General features: G+C 44.9%; 1 protein-coding gene across 4 annotated transcripts; it reads right to left on the bottom strand.

Moving 5' to 3' along the window:
* Nucleotides 1–108: 108 nt before the first annotated feature.
* fam151b (family with sequence similarity 151 member B) lies at nt 109–18,539 on the bottom strand. 4 transcript variants are annotated; one of them, XM_061768326.1, is made up of 5 exons: nt 18,448–18,539; nt 6,028–6,187; nt 5,728–5,945; nt 4,634–4,769; nt 109–743 (listed from the first exon to the last, which is right to left on the bottom strand). In XM_061768326.1, the coding sequence occupies exons 1-5, from the start codon at nt 18,500–18,502 to the stop codon at nt 587–589; spliced, it is 726 nt and encodes a 241-aa protein (XP_061624310.1). In that variant the 5' UTR covers nt 18,503–18,539; the 3' UTR covers nt 109–586. The 4 variants fall into 4 exon arrangements, with proteins under 4 accessions (XP_061624310.1, XP_061624309.1, XP_061624311.1 ...); XM_061768325.1 differs by lacking the exon at nt 18,448–18,539 and adding an exon at nt 10,522–10,721; XM_061768327.1 differs by lacking the exon at nt 18,448–18,539 and adding an exon at nt 10,577–10,709.
* Nucleotides 18,540–20,057: the final 1,518 nt, after the last annotated feature.

Raw genomic sequence — 20,057 nt, 5'->3', positions numbered from 1 at the left:
ATGTTAGTTGTATGATCCCACTGGTGGGGTGTTCCTTTCAGCTAAATGCTACGAAACTGGCGCTTCACAGTGCATATGCAAAATGACTAAACCCATTAAGAAAGCAAATGAAGAGGCAAAGAAATTTAATATTCAGTGCAGAAGTTACTGGCCTGAATTCAACCCAAAAAGTGTGGTCTGGTACCCACAATTGGTTTATTTTACTATATTATTGAACCACCCAAATGGAGGTACATGGACTTTTATATATGCACAAAATTGCTGTAATTTATAAATGGTAAATGTTAACTCCAATATACTGTACACAGTGTTGCCATAAACTCACTGTCATTATGGACACCGTCATAGCAGCAGTTTTACCGTTACCAAATACATTTCTTCATCAAATCAGAAAACGTCGTGTGACACAAAACATATCACGATCGTGATTATTTCACCATTTCATTTATGTACAGAAAAATACAACTTATTGTGTGCAGAGATGGGTGAGGTAGCCAAATATTGCACTCAAGTTAGAGCACTGTTACTTTAGAATAATATGACTCAAGTAAAAAAGTAGTCATCAATGAAAAAACGACTTGATTGTTCAGGTCTCATCTTGTAAAGTCTCCTTTGTCAGCTCCGTCCTTAGCGCTTCTGGTAGGTCATAGCAGATCCTGCTGACATCAATGCATGTTCTGTAAGGCAGCAGGTCCTGTACTTTAAATTTGTCGTTCTGGCTGGTCCACACTGTTAGAGAATACCTGCACACAACAAAAGTGAATCATAGTTTTTGAGACACACTATTTTTCCCAACACTCTTTACTATGCACATGCTAATTGTGGGCACTTAAGTGTCACCCGTAATTCTTTCATGAATTCTTTCTTAGCTATACTGTAGGACAGGCTAGGCTTGGTGAATTGATTTCATGAAACTTCGACTGCGGCTTGAGTGTTGAACAGTAGCATTCCGGTCATGTTCACTGTATGACTGAGCAACTTGGTGACGTACTAAATGTGTGAGTTGAAAGTTTCTTTTACTTCTAAGCAAAAAGAGCTCACTTGTTCTAATGAGAGTAATTTCTGCCATATTAAGGTCTAATTGTAATGCTAATTGCACTAAAAAATGTGCAGATGAGTAACTGCACTACACTGATCAATAATAAAAGAACCTGCAATGCATTGAATCCGCAATAAGTGAATTACTTACTGTATTTTCACGACCATAAGGCGAACTTAAAAGTCTTACATTTTCTCCAAAATGGACATGGCGCCTTATGTGTGCACCGAGTTCCAAAATCTATAATATTGTTGTGTGATGAGCGCTCCGCTTGACTGACTGGGAGCATTTCCTGCCGACACGCAGATATTTACAGTACTGCGTAAAAAGACACAAGGCCAAAAATAAACTCGCTTCAAAATACCACTTCGCACAGTTGCATTGCAAAGGTTCTACTCAACATCATGTGCATAAATGTCACATTAATGTCGGGCTTTTAATGACTGATTTGAACTGTTCTTTCTGCATGGTGGGAAGGATTATACAACATACATATTCAATTATTTCAATATTTGGCAACTTTTCCCAGCAGAATGAGTAGAGGCCATTCAAAGTACTTGGCTTGCAGGCACTGCCCCTGCTTTTAAGCATACTCTACAAATATTAAAATCGGGTTGAGTCCATTCGAAAAACTGCTTATTGCAATATTAGTCTTTCGAACTGCTCTAAGTTCTAGAGGACTCTGCATCGTTTTGCACAATTGTCAAAAAAAAAGTGCCACACGGTGCCTTCGTAAAGTGCCACACAACAAATAGATCACCACTCTACCATAGCAGCAGTAACTTCTTACAATGTCCGGCCACAATATTAGGTACACCTATACACTTTTGCTATTTCAAATATTTTGGTCATGTCATTTGGCAACATGAGAACATCAAAATACACTGTGTTCCAAATAATTGAGCGTGTAGGATTTGTAGGAACGACACGCACTGAAAGCACCGAAGCTGACCGTCTGAAATTTTTTATCATGGTCTACCTGAAAACTTTCCACACACACCTATGGATACACATTTACACACACACACAGCCACACACATTGCGAACTCATTATGTCATTATGTTCCTGCCGCACCAGCAAGATCCTTGTGCTCAAGGAGTAATGCCTGTCTAAAGTTTGCACATGTTTGTTTCTAGGAGTTATGTCAGCCAGTTTCAAAGTTGATCGTATTGTACTTGACAATGTAACATTTGTATCACGTTTAGGACAAGATGTTATAGCTCAAGTGGTTATCCTATTCAATAAACATGACACCAACAATATGTAGCGGACAAGCGCGCCGCATATCGAGGCGCCACGGAGACTCGCATCCACTCCTCCACGCTGCCCTGCTGTGAGACGGCGACTAGGACAGGGCCTGGTGTACGTCAAGTGGACTTTAACCTAATTAGCAGCTTCCCCTCAAATCTTGATTCCTGCCTTGAAAAGACCCCTTCACGGACCAAATGGTTGGGGAAGACTATCCAACCATCCATCCTTTTTCTGAGCCGCTTCTCCTCATTGATTCAGGCTGGTGGGCGTGGTCTTCTCCAAGTCCATGTAGGAATTAGGGAGTCCACCCCCTTGGCAGGAGCATCTTTTGCAGAGGTGTGATTAATCTATTAAAGGACTTGTTTGCAGGACTGGTCAGCTGGGCCTCTGCGACAGGGAAGACGAACTGTTTAAATGTGGATGGTGTTTTGTAGTCCTGTTGTTGTGTCTTTGCTGGGCGAGTAGCCTCTACGAACTTCGCTGTACTGACTCCCATCAGTAACGTCTACTGTCGGGTGGACCAGGGACAGCTGTCGACGAAGGGTGCCCCGGGTAGAGTGGACACATTGATTCGTTACGTATCCCAAAGGGAGGTTAGTATTCCTAGTCCGAACTTTGATTCAACGCTATATTGTTGCTGGAGTTTTCTGGTTTAAGCAGGTTCATCGCAGGAAGTTGAAGGGAGGAGAGAAGCGGTCTCCATGAGAGGACGGTGGATGGATGAAAGCTTTGGAAGATACATGCATGTCTGGTGGGATACAGAGTATGACCAATATCGGAAGGGCTAATGCAATACTGTCGAGGACGTTCACATGATATGGTAGTAAGTACATTAGCGTCACACTGACGGTGAGTACGACATGATTGAGGGGGAATGAGTAATCAGAAACATCAATTGACACCCCTGCAGAGGTTATGATTCGGAAAGTGGCAGATATAGGGAAGTTGGCATTAACAATAAAAATAGAGTAACTATGGTATAATGATCTATTAGAGTCTGGGGTCTAATATGGACTACATGACGCAGGCGGGTCCGACCTAGGGTCTATAAGATGTACGGGACTAAAGGGGGAACGGTGTGAAAATTGAGGGAAATTTAAGTTACAGTGCGACTGAGGGGTAAAACATTACATGCAGCTGCAGGTTGTTAGGGGAGCGTGCCAAAACTCCACTGGATTGGGGAGAAATCAGGAGGGTCTCATAGTGGCACCCACGGACCTTTTTGGGTCAGCTACTTCAGGAGGCGCACGGGCTAGCCCATGACGCAAGGGGGGTGTAAAGCAAAAAAATATGAAGGAATAGGGGTTTGGGCACCATATGGGCTGGAACAAATTGACTATATTACAGGCAGGTGGCGACACGATGGGCGACTGATTAGAGCGTCTGCCTCACAGGCTGAGGATTGGGGTACAATCCCGACTGTGTGGAGTTTGCATGTTCTCCCCGTGCCTGCGTGGCTTTTCTCCGGGCACTCCGCTTTCTTCCCACATCCCAAAAAACATGCATGGTAGGTTGATTGAAGACTTTAAATTGCCCGTAGGTGTGAATGTGAGTGCGAATGGTTGTGTGTTTCTATGTGCCCTGCGATTGGCTGGCAACCGGTTCAGGGTGTACCCCGCCTCCTGCCCGATGATAGCTGGGATAGGCTCCGGCACTCCCGCGACCGTAGTGAGGAGAAGCGGCTCAGAGAATGGATGGATGGATGGTTTTCTTCAACGGAACCTGCTTCATTCCCGCCTGAGGTCCGGAGGAAGACCACCCCCAAAGACCAGCTGATCAGCGTTCGTGAGTCGACACCGTGCAATCGTTACATCAGTGCGTAATAATTGTGGGGAAATTACTAGCTTCATACAAAATCCCAACTTTGCCTTCTCTCGCGCTGACTCAACGCATTAAACGCTCATTTATCTTAGCCCGGCGACCACACACGACGTCCTCTTTTCCATTTTCGTACGCCATATTTTCTTTCTTTTGTTTACCCTTAGTGTTATGTTCTTGTTGAGGCTCGTAGTTGTGCGTTTCATTAAATATACCATAAAACTCCACTCGCGGACGTCTTTTATGTGTGTTCTGAATTTAAGTAAACCTCTGTAACCTAGGACTCAAAATGTCGTAGAGCGTAGAAACCTGATTTAAAAAGGTTTGTCGTCATTTCGCCTAACGTTAAACTTGGAAAATTTGACGCGGTGCCCTTTTCGAGACATTAGTTAGATTTTTAACAATTCAATCAAAATAACGCCAACGTGGCTCCCGGCTTATTACTTTATTCTAAATTAATTACAATTCTTATTTCATACATATTCGCTAAAAAAATACATAACGTCTCTGTGTGAGATAGTCACCTGTCTGACTGTTGCAGCAGCCATGTGAGCTCAGAGACAGACTGGGCCAAAAGGGCCGCCCGTACTGGGAAGGTGACAAGATGTTGCAAGCCTCGACATATGTCCTCCATCTCACGCACCATTTCCCAACTGTAACCTGAAAAATATGTTGTACATTGAAAGTCTCCTGCAACTGAAAATGTGAACACACATGCAGCACTTTGTAATGACCTCCATCAACAATGACAGCATTGCTGAGCTGAAATTTCAGGTTGTCTTGGCGATGGATTTGGTGTGCATGATGTCAATATCTCTTGATGATGACCATTTGATAAATTGTGCAGCATTATTGTGCATGTGTCTGGGTTAGTCAGTCCTTCTGCACAGGATGTCATGTCAGTAAAACTTCAGGTGTATATCCATTGTTGTCTCTCAATCATAGGCCAGCATGCATGTTCCAGAGGGGACTGGGACCCTCAAATTGTACAGTGTACCACCAATGTTACGCCGGCGCCCTCTATTGGTATGTGACAATCCCTGAATTAAATGTTCAAAATGTAAACAATGTTACCGTGGTTTAAACTTTTTTTTTTTTTAACCCGGTACAGTATATTTGTTGAGTACAGTTCAGTTGTATAACTTTTAAGTTTAGTACAGTTGCATTTATGAATTTTAGAATTCCTCGTTTACAAATATTTATTAGGAAATGTTATTTTTAATTTTTTTTGATTTAACTTTTGCATTCAAAATATTTGAATTGAATTCATTACTTATGTACATTTAACTATATTTAGGAACACTGTTAATGATCAAACTGCGTATGATGTTACAGTGGCTTGTAATAATATTAAATCTACTTTTTAAGAAAGAAACCTCAGCCACACTGTTGATGAACACCGACAACGACGCTACTGTATTTTAATGGTGCTCATTCTGGCTGGTACTTGGAGAGCCGAGTATTTTGGGAGGTGGTACTTTGCGCACTAATCTCCATCCACCACTTCAACTCGGCCTCCTCTATTTAAAAAGCAACACACTGGTGAGTGAAAAAAAATGAGAGCGAGAATGAATGAATGACTTCATTCTGTCAACATCACTAATCAATGTGTCCTCACCTGGATTATCAGTCCCTGCAGTCCACTTTGTGGCCCAGCCAAGGGAAAGTACAACATTAGTGGGAAGAGTCCTAACAGCAGCCAGGAAAGGTTTAGCCTCCAATGGTGTGTCCTGACATCCAGGTCCTGGGAGGACATCAGCATTGATCCATACCGGAGCGCTCGACTGAGCCAGCGCTTCCTGCAACAGGGCCACAGAAAGAGAAAGTGCCTCCAGGCTGCACAGACGGACAAAAACGGCTTAGCATCACATGTCCAGCTTGCACCCCTTCGGAAGAACGGAAGCTGATTACAGATCACCTCTTGAAGTCCAGTTTGATCCCCTTGTCATGCAACTTGACACCTTCAAGCCACTCCCTCAGTGTGATGTCACTGTCAGTGTCAGGAGGGTGGCCCATGACTGGCTCCTTAGGGTCATGACCTCTCACAATGATGTCAGCCTCAATCATATGAGTGGGACCTTAGACAATATATGTACAAGGAGTTAAGTTTATTGTCTGTGTAAAAAATTAAAAAAAAATCACATTAGTACCAGTAAATAGACGATAATGCTGTAGTTGCGGTTGAGGCGGCGTGAGACTAGATTTTACACCAGATAAGGTTCGAATCCCACTGCAGACAGTCAAAACATGACTGCGGTCAAGCCAGTCTCCACTCGAAAAGTAGCAGTCAAGCCAGCCGCCCCTAATTTTGTTCATACTAGGCATTACGGTAATAGGTCGCCAACTCGCGGCGAAGCCAACTTCAAAATAAAAGCTTTCCAATAATACGGACGTCAGTGCTCTTCGGTTTAGTAATGCGACCAGCAAAGTTAATTTGAATCTTGAAATACATTACATACATACATTAAAAAATGTACTTTATTTGATATCTTGGGAAAAATAAATGGTAATGGACTCCACTTATATAGCGCTTTACCTACATCATCACAGTGCCCAAAGCGCTTTACAAAGCCTCACATTCACACACACATTCATAAACCAATGGGCGACTGCTGCCATGCGAGGCGCTGCCATGCCCACTGGAAGCAAATTAGGGTTCAATGTCTTGCCCCAGGACACTTTGACATGCGGACAGTCGTAGCAGCCATTCGAACCTGTTCTACCTACTGAGCCAAAGCCACCCCAACATAATCCCATTGGTATCGCAAGACAAGTCCAGATCTGTGTGACAGACCACCAAGGACTCCACGAAAAGAGGTTTGATGAAGATCTGATATTGTATTTCAAAATAAAAATCTCTGAAAACTGCATATGTTGCTTTCATTACCCATGACTGAAAAAATCTGTTAAATCTTTTTAATGAGATATCGCAACACCGGTCCAGTTCTGGGGGACACTACACCTCCCCAGGTCTGCAACAAAAGAGGTCCCATCAAAATCTGATGTGGCATTTCAAAATAAAAGACTCTTGAAATTGGTATATTTCACTGTCATGATAACGAATTTCAAACATTCATTAGAACAAATCTCTTAGTTATCACAACACCAGACCAGTTCTGGGGGACACTACACCAACCCAGGTCTCCAACAAAGGAGGTCCCATCAAAATCTGATGTGGCATTTCAAAATAAAACTCCACTGAAATTGGTATATTTCACTGTCATGATCACGGATTTCAAAAGTTCTTTAAAAAAAATCTGTTAGTTATCACAACACCAGTCCAGTTCTGGGGGACACTTCACCACCCCAGGTCTCCAATAAAAGAGGTCCCATCATAATCTGATGTGGCATTTCAAAATAAAAGACTCTTGAAATTGGTATATTTCACTGTCATGATAACGAATTTCAAACATTTATTAGAACAAATCTCTTAGTTATCACAACACCAGACCAGTTCTGGGGGACACTACACCAACCCAGGTCTCCAACAAAGGAGGTCCCATCAAAATCTGATGTGGCATTTCAAAATAAAACTCCACTGAAATTGGTATATTTCACTGTCATGATCACGGATTTCAAAAGTTCTTTAAAAAAAATCTGTTAGTTATCACAACACCAGTCCAGTTCTGGGGGACACTTCACCACCCCAGGTCTCCAACAAAAGAGGTCCCATCATAATCTGATGTGGCATTTCAAAATAAAAGACTCTTGAAATTGGTATATTTCACTGTCATGATAACGAATTTCAAAAATTAATTTAAAAAAATATCTTAGTTATCACAACACCAGACCAGTTCAGGGGGACACTACACCCCCCCCCCCCCCCCCCCCAGGTCTCCAACAAAAGAGGTCCCATCAAAATCTGATGTGGAATTTCAAAATAAAAATCCACTGAAATTGGTATATTTCACTGTCATGATAATGGATTTCAAAAATTCTTTAAAAAAAATCTCTTAGTTATCACAAAAACCAGACCAGTTCTGGGGGACACTACACCACCCCAGGTCTCCAACAAAAGAGGTCCCATCGAAATCTGATGTGGCATTTCAAAATAAAAGACTCTTGAAATTGGTATATTTCACTGTCATGATAACGAATTTCAAAAATTCATAAAAAAAAATCTCTTAGTTATCACAACACCAGACCAGTTCTGGGGGACACTACACCACCCCAGGTGGCTGCATTGAAGTCAGGCAAATGAACCACGACACCATCAGTAACTGGAAGGAAAACAGTATATTTTAAATAGTTACAAGAAAGACAGTTTTCTATCTTTTTTTTAAATCTTGATCAAACCTATTTTAGTGGAGACCTGGTGTGGTGTAGTGTCCCCCAGAACTGGACTGGTGTTGCGACATCTCGTAATTTTTTTAAATGAATGTTTTAAATCAGTGGTAGTGACAGTGAAATATACCCATTTCAGGAGACTTTTATTTTGTAATGCCACATCAGATTTGGGTGGGACCAATTTTGTTGGAGACCTGGGGTGGTGTAGTGTCCCCAAGAACTGGACTGGTGTTGTGATAACTAAGACATTTTTTTAAAATAATTTTTTAAATCCGTGATCATGACAGTGAAATATACCAATTTCAGTGGACTTTTATCTTGAAATTCCACATCAGATTTTGATGGGACCTCCTTTGTTGGAGACCTGGGGTGGTGTAGTGTCCCCCAGAACTGGTCTGGTGTTGTGATAACTAACAGATTTGTTTTAAATAATTTTTGAAATCCATGATCATGACAGTGAAATATACCAATTTCAAGAGTCTTTTATTTTGAAATGCCACATCAGATTTTGATGGGCCCTCTTTTGTTGGAGACCTGGGGTGGTGTAGTGTCCCCCAGAACTGGTCTGGTGTTGTGATAACTAAGAGATTTTTTTTAATGAATTTTTGAAATTCATTATCATGACAGTGAAATATACCAATTTCAGTGGACTTTTATTTTGAAATGCCACATCAGATTTTGATGGGACCTCTTTTGTTGGAGGCCTGGGGTGGTGTAGTGTCCCCCAGAACTGGTCTGGTGTTGTGATAACTAACAGATTTTTTTTAATAATTTTTGAAATCCATGATCATGACAGTGAAATATACCAATTTCAAGAGTCTTTTATTTTGAAATGCCACATCAGATTTTGATGGGACCTCTTTTGTTGGAGACCTGGGGTGGTGTAGTGTCCCCCAGAACTGGACTGGTGTTGTGATAACTAAAATATTTTTTTTAATTAATTTTTGAAATCCATGATCATGACAGTGAAATATACCAATTTCAAGAGTCTTTTATTTTGAAATGCCACATCAGATTTTGATGGGACCTCTTTTGTTGCAGACCTGGGGAGGTGTAGTGTCCCCGAGAACTGGACCGGTGTTGCGATATCTCATTAAAAATATTTAACAGAAAAGATTTTCAGTCAGGGGTAATGAAAGCAACATATGCAGTTTTCAGGGATTTTTATTTTGAAATACAATATCAGATCTTCATCAAACCTCTTTTCGTGGAGTCCTTGGTGGTCTGTCACACAGATCTGGATTTGTCTTGCGATACCAATGGGATTATGTTGGGGTGGCTTTGGCTCAGTAGGTAGAACAGGTTCGAATGCCTGCTACGACTGTCCGCATGTCAAAGTGTCCTGGGGCAAGACATTGAACCCTAATTTGCTTCCAGTGGGCATGGCAGCGCCTCGCATGGCAGCAGTCGCCCATTGGTTTATGAATGTGTGTGTGAATGTGAGGCTTTGTAAAGTGATTTGGGCACTGTGAAGATGTAGATAAAGCGCTATATAAGTGGAGTCCATTACCATTTATTTTTCCCAAGATATCAAATAAAGTAAATTTTTTAATGTATGTATGTAATGTATTTCAAGATTCAAATTAACTTTGCTGGTTGCATTACTAAACCGAAGAGCACTGACGTCCGTATTATTGGGAAGCTTTTATTTTGAAGTTGGCTTCGCCGCCAGTTGGCGACCTATTACCGTAATGCCTAGTATGAACAAAATTAGGGGCGGCTGGCTTGACTGCTACTTTTCGAGTGGAGGCTGGCTTGACCGCAGTAAAACACGGAAGTTGCAAATAGTTGTTTGAGGGACGCGAGTCAGCCTTCTGAGTGCAGATGAGGCTTTGTTCCCCTCCATAATTCCTACATAGTCCTCAAGCCATTTAAAGTGATGAATGGTGCAATGATCTGGTACAGTGACGATTGTGGACTGGTGGTGACCAGGATGTGGGGTGTCCCTTTCGGGTCTGACAATGATTGCGACGAAAACGCGCATGCTCTAGCTATTTCTCGTGTATTCACTGCTGACTGAGAACGAATGTAGGTCGTGTCATTACAGAAAGGAAGTTTGAAGGGTGAATCAATTGCCATGTGCTGAGTTGACCGTGCTTTGTGAAAAGAAAACAAGATGTCCGACCTTGGAGAGCCTCGGCCAGTTTGCTCCTGCTGTTCACTGCGTGTGACCAGCTCACCTCAGCAGCGTCTTTTTTCTTTATCCGACCCTGAAAATACTCCACCACCTGTTTGCACATTTTTCGATTTCTTTAACATCAAATTTGACCACCACAATTGCGTTGTTTCCAGACCGGGTTTCGGACGCGGACGATTCCAATGGCTGCGGGTGATTGACATTAAACTTAAAAAAAAAAAAAAAAAGAGTCAATACGTAATCAAAGCATCACTATCACATTAGTAGTGTTGAACGTGCTATAGAAATATTACACGTAGTATAAGACTGTCATCGTCTTTGCTGGTTTAATTCCTAATAGCAAATGTCTCACCCCCTCAACCTCACCGGAATGGTTCAATCCTGTTGGTGCCGGAAGACGGAAATAGATGAATGACGACACGCGCACACGCACATTAACGCACATGCAGATAAACACACATGCGCGCGCAAGTTATACAAGAAGTCCTCGAGTTACGACGCACTTGACCTACGACGTTTCGACTTTACGACGCCCGTGCCTTGTCCGCCATTTTGTCCCAGCACCATAGTGTTTCTACTGAGCGAGTGCATAGCGCTTGTCTGTGTTTGTGCGCCGGGACTATCTTTGCCTTTTTCACCCTCCTTTTTTCAGATTCTCAGCAGTAATGTTAAGTACAGCATCTTATTTTTTTATTTTAATGTATTTTAGTTCATCTATACGAAGTGTTAATCTTTCCCGCTCCGGTCACCTGACCGTGGTCGGGAGACGCAGGTGTTAACTCCCTTCTCTTGTTGCACACCTGAGCTGGTGGCGGCAACAATAAAGGCACAAAGCACCGATTTGCTGCTTTAATGGCTTTATTAGCTCCTCTGCACATTCGACGTCAACGGGTCCTCCGCTAATCGCTACTCTCGCTACACTTGCTACTGTACACACGCACCGGCGCGCACTCCTTCCCTCCTTCGCAGTCCCGTCTCACTTGCACATCGACCCACACGCCCACACATAGGTTTCTGTCACAATCACGTGGGACAATACAGAAGTATTTCGCCGTAAATTTCTACTTTAACGCTGAAATCCGACTTACGCGGAAATTCGTGTTACGTGGCCAGCGTAGGAACGGAACTCGTTCGTAAATCAAGGACTTCCTGTACTTAATTTTAAAGTCCATGCAATGCCTTTGATGGGAACGTTGACCTCCCCAACATGGCCGCCACGTGGGCACGTCGATCAGCCGGGCCGCTAATTCAACAACGATAAAATCATCTAAAACAGATCGGATGCTCTTCATGTTTTTATGGAAAACGAAACGCATTATATTTTAAAAATTGTTTAATTTTCAGAATTTTGGTTCTTCGAACAATACCTTTAAGTTCAAGATTAACTGGATAACAGTGACTGAATGAATGCATGAATTAATGAAATGTTATTATTGTGTCATGCATACAAATGTACTTCCAGCCCACGTGGGTTTATTCCATCTATCCATCCATTTTCTTCCGCTTATCCGAGGTCAGGTCGCGGGGGCAGCAGCTTAAACAGGAAAGCCAAGACTTCCTCCTCCCCAGCCACTTCGTCCTGCTCTTCTGGGGGATCGTCCTGAGGCGTTCCCAGGCCAGCCAAGAGACATAGTCTCTCCAGCGTCTCCTAGATTGTCGCCAGGGCCTCCTTGCTTTGGGACATGCCCGGAACACCTCACTACCCAGATGCCAGAGCCACTTTATCTGGCTCCTCTTGATGCAGAGTAGCAATGGCTTGACTCTGAGCCCCTCCCGGATCAGAATCAGAATCAGAATCATCTTTATTTGCCAAGTATGTCCAAAAACACACAAGGAATTTGTCTCCGGTAGTTGGAGCCGCTCTAGTACGACAACAGACAGTCAATTTACAGAACACTTTGGAGACAGAAAGACATTGACATAAAAAAACAGTCACTGAGCAGTAAAGGGTTGCTAGTTATCTGGTAATGCCGGTACATTTATTATTTTTTTTTTTTGACAATTGTGCAAAAAGATGCAGTCCTCTAGCACTTAGAGCAGTTGGAATGACTAATCTCGCAAAAGTCCGGTGCAATGACCATTGTGCAAAGGGCGCTGAGACTTCAAGGAGTGTATGTGGTTTAAAGTGACGACTAATGCGATAATCTGGGATGACCAAGCTTCTCACACCATCTCTAAGGGAAAGCCAGGACATCCTGCGGAGGAAACAAATTTCGGCCGCTTGTGTCCACAATCTTGTTCATTCACAGCTCGTGACTATAGGTGAGGGTAGTAACATAGATTGACTGATAAAAAGAGAGTTTTGCCTTTTAGCTCAGCTCTTTCTCCACCACAACAGATACAGAATCTGCATCACTGTAGACGCTGCACCGATCCGCCTGTCAATCTCCCACTCCATTCTTCCCTCACTCGTGAACAAGACCCTGAGATACTTGACCTACTCCACTTGGGGCAGGCTCTCTTCCCGACCCAGAGAGGTAACTCAACCCTTTTCCGACTGAGGACCATGTTATCAGATTTGGAGGTGCTGATTTTCATCCCAGCCGTTTCATACTCGGCTGCAAACCGCTCCAGCAAGAGTTGAAGGTCATGGCTTGATGAAGCCATCAGAACCACATCATCTGCAAAAAGCAGAGAAGCAATGCTGAGGCCACCAAATCGGACCCCCTCAACACCTTGGATGCACCTGGAAATTCTGTCCATAAAGGTAACAAACAGAATCAGTCACAAAGGGCAGCCCTGGCAGAGTCCAACTCTCATTGGAAACGTATTCGACTGACTGCTGGTAATACCAAGCTCTGACACCGGTCATACAGGGACCGAACAGCCCTTATTAGGCGGTCTGGTACCCCGTATTCCCAGAGCACCCTCCACAGTAACTCCCCGAGGGGACAGAGTCAAGTCCACAAAATACAAACTCCCATGCATCCTTGAGGTCACTTCTGATGGTGTAGAGCTGGTCCACTGTTTCCCGGCCAGTACGAAAACCACACTTCTCCTCCTGCATCTGAGAATCAACTTCCAGACCGACCCTCCTCTCCAAAACCCCTGAGGTTGAAGAGTGTGATCCCACTGTAGTGGGAACACACCCTCTGGCACCCCTTCTTAAAAAGGGGGAACAACCACCACCCCAGTCTGCCAATCCAAAGGCACTGTCCCCGATGTCCACACGATGTTGCAGAGGCGTGTCAGCCAGGACAGCCCCACAACATCCAGAGCCTTTAGTAAACCCGGGCGAATCTCACCCATCCCCGGCGCCCTTCCTCCAAGGAGCTTTTTAACCACCTCAGTGACCTAAAACCTGGAGATAGGAGAGCCCACCTCAGAATCCCCAGACTCTGCTTCCTCTTGAGAATTGAGGAGGTCTTCAAAGTATTCGGCCCACCGATTCACAACATCTTCGAGTTGAGGTCAGCAGCGCCCTATCCCCACTATACACAGTGTTGATGGTGCACTGCTTCCCCCTCCTGCGACACTGGATGGCGGACCAACCAGAATTTCCTCGAAACCGTTTGAAAGTCGCTCTCCATGGCCTCACCGAATTCCTCCCATGCCAGTGTTTTGCCTCAGCGACCTCAAAAGCCGTATTCCGCTTGGCTAGCCGGTCCCATCAGCTGACTCCGGAGTCCTACAGGCCAAAAAGGGCTGAGAGGACCCCTTCTTTCAGCATGACAGAATCACTTACCGCTGGTGTCCACGAATGGGTCTTGGGATTGCCGCCACGACAGACACAGACCACCTTATCGCCACAGCTTCAGTCGACCGCCTTGACAATGGAGGTGCGGAACATGGTCCACTTGGACTTGCCCACGTCCGCCTCCCCTGGATGTGGTGGAAGTTCTGCCAGAGGTGGGAGTTGAAACTCTGAGAGGGCACTCTGCCAGACGTACCCAGCAGACCCTCACAATACGTTTGGGTCAGCCAGGTCGGACCAGAATCTTCCCCCACCAACAGAGCAAACACACCACCAGATCGGGATCGGTTGACAGCCCTGGCCCTCTCTTCACCCGAGTGTCCCAGACATGCAGCCGCAAGTCCGATGACACAACCACAAAGTCACTCATCAAACTGCGGCCTAGGGTTTCCTGGTGCCAAGTGCACATATAGTCACCCTTATGACTAAACATGATGTTTGTTATGGACAATCCGTGATGAGCACAGAAGTCCAATAACAGAACACCAATCGGGTTCACCGCGAGTTCTTCCCAATCATGCCCTTCCAGGTCTCACTGTCATTGCCCACGTGAGCGTTGAAGCCACCCCAGCAGAATGAGGGAGGCCCTAGCAGGGGCGTTGTCCAGCACCCCCTCCAAGGACTGGTGCTGGGTGGGTACTCTGAGCTGCTGTTTGGTGCAGAGACACAGACAACAGTCATGACCTGTCCCCCCACCCGAAGACAGAGGGAGGCTACCCTCTCGTCCACTGAGATGAACCCCAACATCCAGGCACCGAAACGTGGGGCAATCAGTATACCCACACCTGCTCAGCGCTTCTCACCATGGGCAATCCTAGAGTGCAAGAGAATCCAACACCTTTTGAGAAGACTGGTACCAGAGCCCAAGCTGTGTGTTGAGGCGAGCCCGACTGTATCCAGTCGGAATTTCTCAATCTCACATTCCAGCTCAGTCTCTTTCTCCCCCAGAGAGGTGACATTCCACGTCCCTAGAGCCAGTGCAGGTATGGTTTGGATAATATCTTTTGTAAATTTTAACTTACTCAGCAGAATGTTGTTTTTGGTTTTGTAAAGTGCAAAACCTCAGTTTAAAATGAGTACTACTTAATTAACCTCATCATCTTTCTTACCACTTTCTATGTTCGACATTACCAGCCGTCAGCTACCTCAGTGATTACCCCCCTGTCGCTCTAACCCCAGTTATCATGAAGTGCTTCGAGAGGATCCTCCCAAAGTACATCTAGGATAATATTCCTGCTGGCCTGGACAGCCTGCAGTTTCACCAAGAGAGAGAATCGCTCTATGGAGGATGCTGTCTCGTTAGCACTTCCCACGGCCCTGACTCACCTACAGCATCCTGACACCTGTGCTATCATGCTATTTGTGGGCTTCAGTTCAGCCTTAACACAGTTCTTCCAGACAGGCTGGCCCTGAAGCTCCACAACGTGGGTTTTTCATCATAGCTCTGCTCCTGGATGAGTGACTTCCTCACCAACAGGCCTCAGGTGGTGAGGATAGAGGAGTCAGGCTGTGGGCTCTTCACACATGATTGCTTTGCCATCCACCCCACAAACATGGTTGTCCCAGATTATCGCACTACTCGTCACTTTAAACCGCATACACTCCTTGAAGTCTCAGTGCCCTTTGCACAATGGTCATTGCACCGGACTATTGCGATATTAGCCATTCGAACTGCTCTAAGTGCTAGAGGACTCTGCATCTTTTTGCACAATTGTTGTTTGTTGTTGTTTTTTGTCAATGTCTTTATGTCTCCAAAGTGTTCTGTAAATTGACTGTCTGTTGTACTAGAGCGGCTCCAACTACCGGAGACAAATTCCTTGTGTGTTTTGGACATACTTGGCAAATAAAGATGATTCTGATTCTGATTCTGAAGTTTGGCTGTTTTGCTCCTTCAGGACCTGGACAACTTACTGTTATTGGAACCATGAAGGGGGGACCGGAGGGTGTGTTCCAACTACAGGGGGATCACACTCCTCAGCCTCCCTGGTAAGGTCTATTCGGGGGTGCTGAAGAGGAGGGTCCGTCGGGAAGTTGAATCTCAGATTCAGGAGGAGCAGTGTGGTTTTCGTCCTGGCCGTGGAACAGTGGACCAGCTCTACACCCTTGGCGGGTCCTCGAGGGTGCATGAGAGTTCGCCCAACCAGTCTACATGTGTTTTGTGGACTTGGAGAAGGCGTTCGAACGTGTCCCTCGGGGGGCTCCTGTGGGGGGTGCTTCGGGAGTATGGGGTACCGAACCCCCTGACACGGGCTGTTCGGTCCCTGTACGACCGGAGCCAGAGAGTCTGGTCCGCATATCCGGCAGTAAGTCGGACTCGTTTCCGGTGAGGGTTGGACTCCGCCAGGGCTGCCCTTTGTCACCGATTCTGTTCATAACTTTTATGGACAGAATTTCTAGGCGCAGCCGAGGTGTAGAGGGGGTCCGGTTTGGTGGCCTCAGTATTGCATCTCTGCTTTTTGCTGATGATGTGGTTCTGTTGGCTTCATCAAGCCGTGACCTCCAACTCTCACTGGAGCAGTTCGCAGCTGAGTGTGAAGCGGCTGGGATGAGAATCAGCACCTCCAAATCTGAGACCATGGTCCTCAGTCGGAAAAGGGTGGCGTGCCCTCTCCGGGTCGGGGATGAAATCCTGCCCCAAGTGGAGGAGTTCAAGTATCTTGGGGTCTTGTTCACGAGTGAGGGAAGAATGGAACGGGAGATCGACAGGCGGATCGGTGCAGCGTCTGCAGTGATGCGGACTTTGTATCGATCCGTTGTGGTGAAGAAGGAGCTAAGCCGAAAGGCGAAGCTCTCGATTTACCGGTCGATCTACGCTCCTACCCTCACCTACGGTCATGAGCTGTGGGTCATGACCGAAAGAACAAGATCCAGAATACAAGCGGCCGAAATGAGTTTCCTCCGCAAGGTGTCCGGGCTCTCCCTTAGAGATAGGGTGAGAAGCTCGGTCATCCGGGAGGATCTCAGAGTAGAGCCGCTGCTGCTTCACATCGAGAGGATCCAGATGAGGTGGCTGGGGCATCTGATTCGGATGCCTCCCTGGTGAGGTGTTCCGGGCACGTCCCACCGGGAGGAAACCCCGGGGACGACCCAGGACACGCTGGAGAGACTACGTCCTTCGGCTGGCCTGGGAACGCTTCGGGATCCCCCCGGAAGAGCTGGATGAAGTGGCTGGGGAGAGGGAAGTCTGGGCGTCCCTGCTAAAGCTACTGCCCCCGCGACCCGACCTTGGATAAGCGGTAGAAAATGGATGGATGGATGGATGCGATTGACTGGCAACCAGTTCAGGATGTATCCCGCCTCTTGCCCGAAGATAGCTGGGATAGGCTGCAGCACGCCCGGGAGCCTTGTGAGGATAAGCGGTGAAGAAAATGGATGGATGATAAAACACACAAGAAATTTGTCTCCGGTAGTTGAAGCCACTATATATACAGGTACATCTCAATAAATGTGTCGAAAGCTTAATTTCGTTAGGTAGTTAAATTCAAAAAGTGAAACTCATATAGAGATGCACTACACACTCATAGTGAAATATTTCATGATTTTTAAATTCAATATGTATAATTTTGATTATTAGAGCTAACAAAACCCAAAACTCACCATCTCTCGAAACTACAAGTGGAATATTACGTAACAATCAAGAAAAAATGGAAATTATTTTTAATGTAGCCATTAGGATTTTGCCCATCTTTCCCCAAAGTGTTATCATATATGAGCACTAAAATAAAATGACTTTTCTACCATACTGAAATTTATTGAGATGTACCCTGTGTGTGTGTGTATATATATCTACGTATAAAACCGTGTCAGGCTGTATCCATCCAGGTAACGCAGTATGTTGCGAAATGCTGAGAATGGAGCAGGTTGTGCTTCCTCTGTGTTTTTGGAACAGCGTTATCTGTGATAGGAGCCCTGCTTGTGTTTAAAAACACTGAAGGTCTGACAGAGGTGAGAAACAAAATCTCTTTAAAGCTCTTCTAACGCTGGAAGACACACATCTGTCAACACACAATGACGAAATTGTAAACGGGATTGTTCAAACTGCACACAAAGTAGCGCCATCAACGAAAAAGACAACAACATCCAGAATATCTAAAGCTACTCTCGACTTAATGAAAAAGCGACGAGAAATGAAGAAAAGTGGCAGCATTATTAACAAAATTGAATATGTTGAATTGTGCAAGACGATTCGGAAAAAGATACGAGAAGAATTGAGAACTTACAACGTTTGGTTTGTTCAGAAAACGCTTGAAGTGGGACATTCATCCATCCATCCATTTTCTTAGCCGCTTCTCCTCACAAGGGTCGCGGGCGTGCTGGAGCCTATCCCAGCTGTCATCGGGCAGGAGGCGGGGTACACCCTGAACTGGTTGCCAGCCAATCGCAGGGCACATACAAACAAACAACCATTCGCACTCACATTCAGACCTACAGGCAATTTAGAGTTGTCAATTAACCTACCATGGATCTTTTTGGGATGTGGGAGGAAACTGGAGTGCCTGGAGAAAACCCACCCAGGCACGGGGAGAACATGCAAACTCCGCACAGGCGGGGCCGGGATTTGAACCCCGGTCCTCAGAACTGTGAGGCAGACGCTCTAACCAGTCGGCCACCGTGCCGTTGAAGCGGGACATGGAATAAAAGAAACATAAAATGTGCATTAATTCGCCACAAGAAAATAATTTTTGGTTTGAAAATGGAAGATGGAACGATATGTCACAGCCGCCAAGAAATGAAGTAATTGACATATATCAGTCTGGAATGGGTTACAAAAGCCATTTCTAAAGCTTTAGGATTCCAGCGAACCATAGGGAGAGCCATTATCCTCACACGGAGAAAACATGGACCAGTGGTGAACCTTCCCAGGAGTGGTCAGCCTACAAAGATTACGCAAAGAGAACAGCAATGACTCATCCAGGAAGCCACAAAGGAACTCAGGACAACTTCTAAAGAGCTGGAGGCCTTCCTCGACTCAGTTAAGGTTAGTGTTGACACAACAATAAGGAAGAGACTGGGCAAAAATGGCATCCATGGCAGAGTTCTGAGGAGAAAACCACTGCTGACCAAAAGAAAATAAAGGCTCGTCTTACTTGTGCAAAAAAAGCATCTGAATGATTCCCAAGACTTTGGGAGAATATTATATGGACTGACGAGATGAAAGTTGAGCTTTTTGGGAGGTTTGTGTCTCGTTACATCTGACGTAAATGTAGCACAGCATTTCAGAAAAAGAACATCATACCAACAGTCAAAGATGGTGGTTGTAGTGTGATGGTCTTGGGCTGTTTGCTCCATCAGGACCTGGACAACTTACTGTGATTGGAACCATGAATTCTGCTCTTGAACAGAAAATCCTGAAGCAGAATGTTCAGCCACCAGTTTGTGACCTCAAGCTGAAGCACACTTGGGTTCTGTAGCAGGATAACGATCTAAAACACACCAGCAAGTCAACTTCTGAATGGCTTAAAAAAACAAAATGAAGGTTTTGGACTGGGCTAGTCAAAGTCCAGACTTGAATTTGATTGAAATGCAGTGGCATGACCTTAAAAAGGCAGTTTATGATCGAAAAGCCTAAATTTTTGCTGAATTCAAACAATTCTGCAAGGAAGAGTGGGCCAAAATGTCTCCACAGAGAAAAACTCAATGCCAGTTCTAGAAAACGCTTGATTTCAGCTGTTGCTGCTGAGGATGGCCCAACCAATTATTCGGTTTAGGGGGCCGTTGCCTTTTCAGGGCCAAGTAACTTTGAATAGTTTTTTTCCTTAATAAAAGAAATCATTTAAAAACAGCATTTTACGTTCACTTGGGTTATATTTGTTTGATGATCTTAAAGTGG

Source organism: Phyllopteryx taeniolatus, chromosome 3, assembly GCF_024500385.1.
Source record: "Phyllopteryx taeniolatus isolate TA_2022b chromosome 3, UOR_Ptae_1.2, whole genome shotgun sequence".
NCBI classification, from domain to species: domain Eukaryota; kingdom Metazoa; phylum Chordata; class Actinopteri; order Syngnathiformes; family Syngnathidae; genus Phyllopteryx; species Phyllopteryx taeniolatus.
The sequence above is the reverse complement of the archived record's forward strand: the minus strand, read 5'-3'. Positions and strand labels throughout refer to the sequence as shown.

What these genes read in the sequence shown, in the direction of transcription:
- fam151b (XM_061768324.1), bottom strand. Translation starts at nt 6,434, where the DNA reads ATGCCTAGTATGAACAAAATTAGGGGCGGCTGGCTTGACTGCTACTTT. An exon ending in ATCAAACTGGACTTCAAGAG is followed by an intron (nt 5,946 to 6,027) that starts GTGATCTGTAAT and finishes CCGTCTGTGCAG; the next exon opens with CCTGGAGGCACTTTCTCTTT. An exon ending in CTGCTGCAACAGTCAGACAG is followed by an intron (nt 744 to 4,633) that starts GTGACTATCTCA and finishes TGTTGTGTGCAG; the next exon opens with GTATTCTCTAACAGTGTGGA.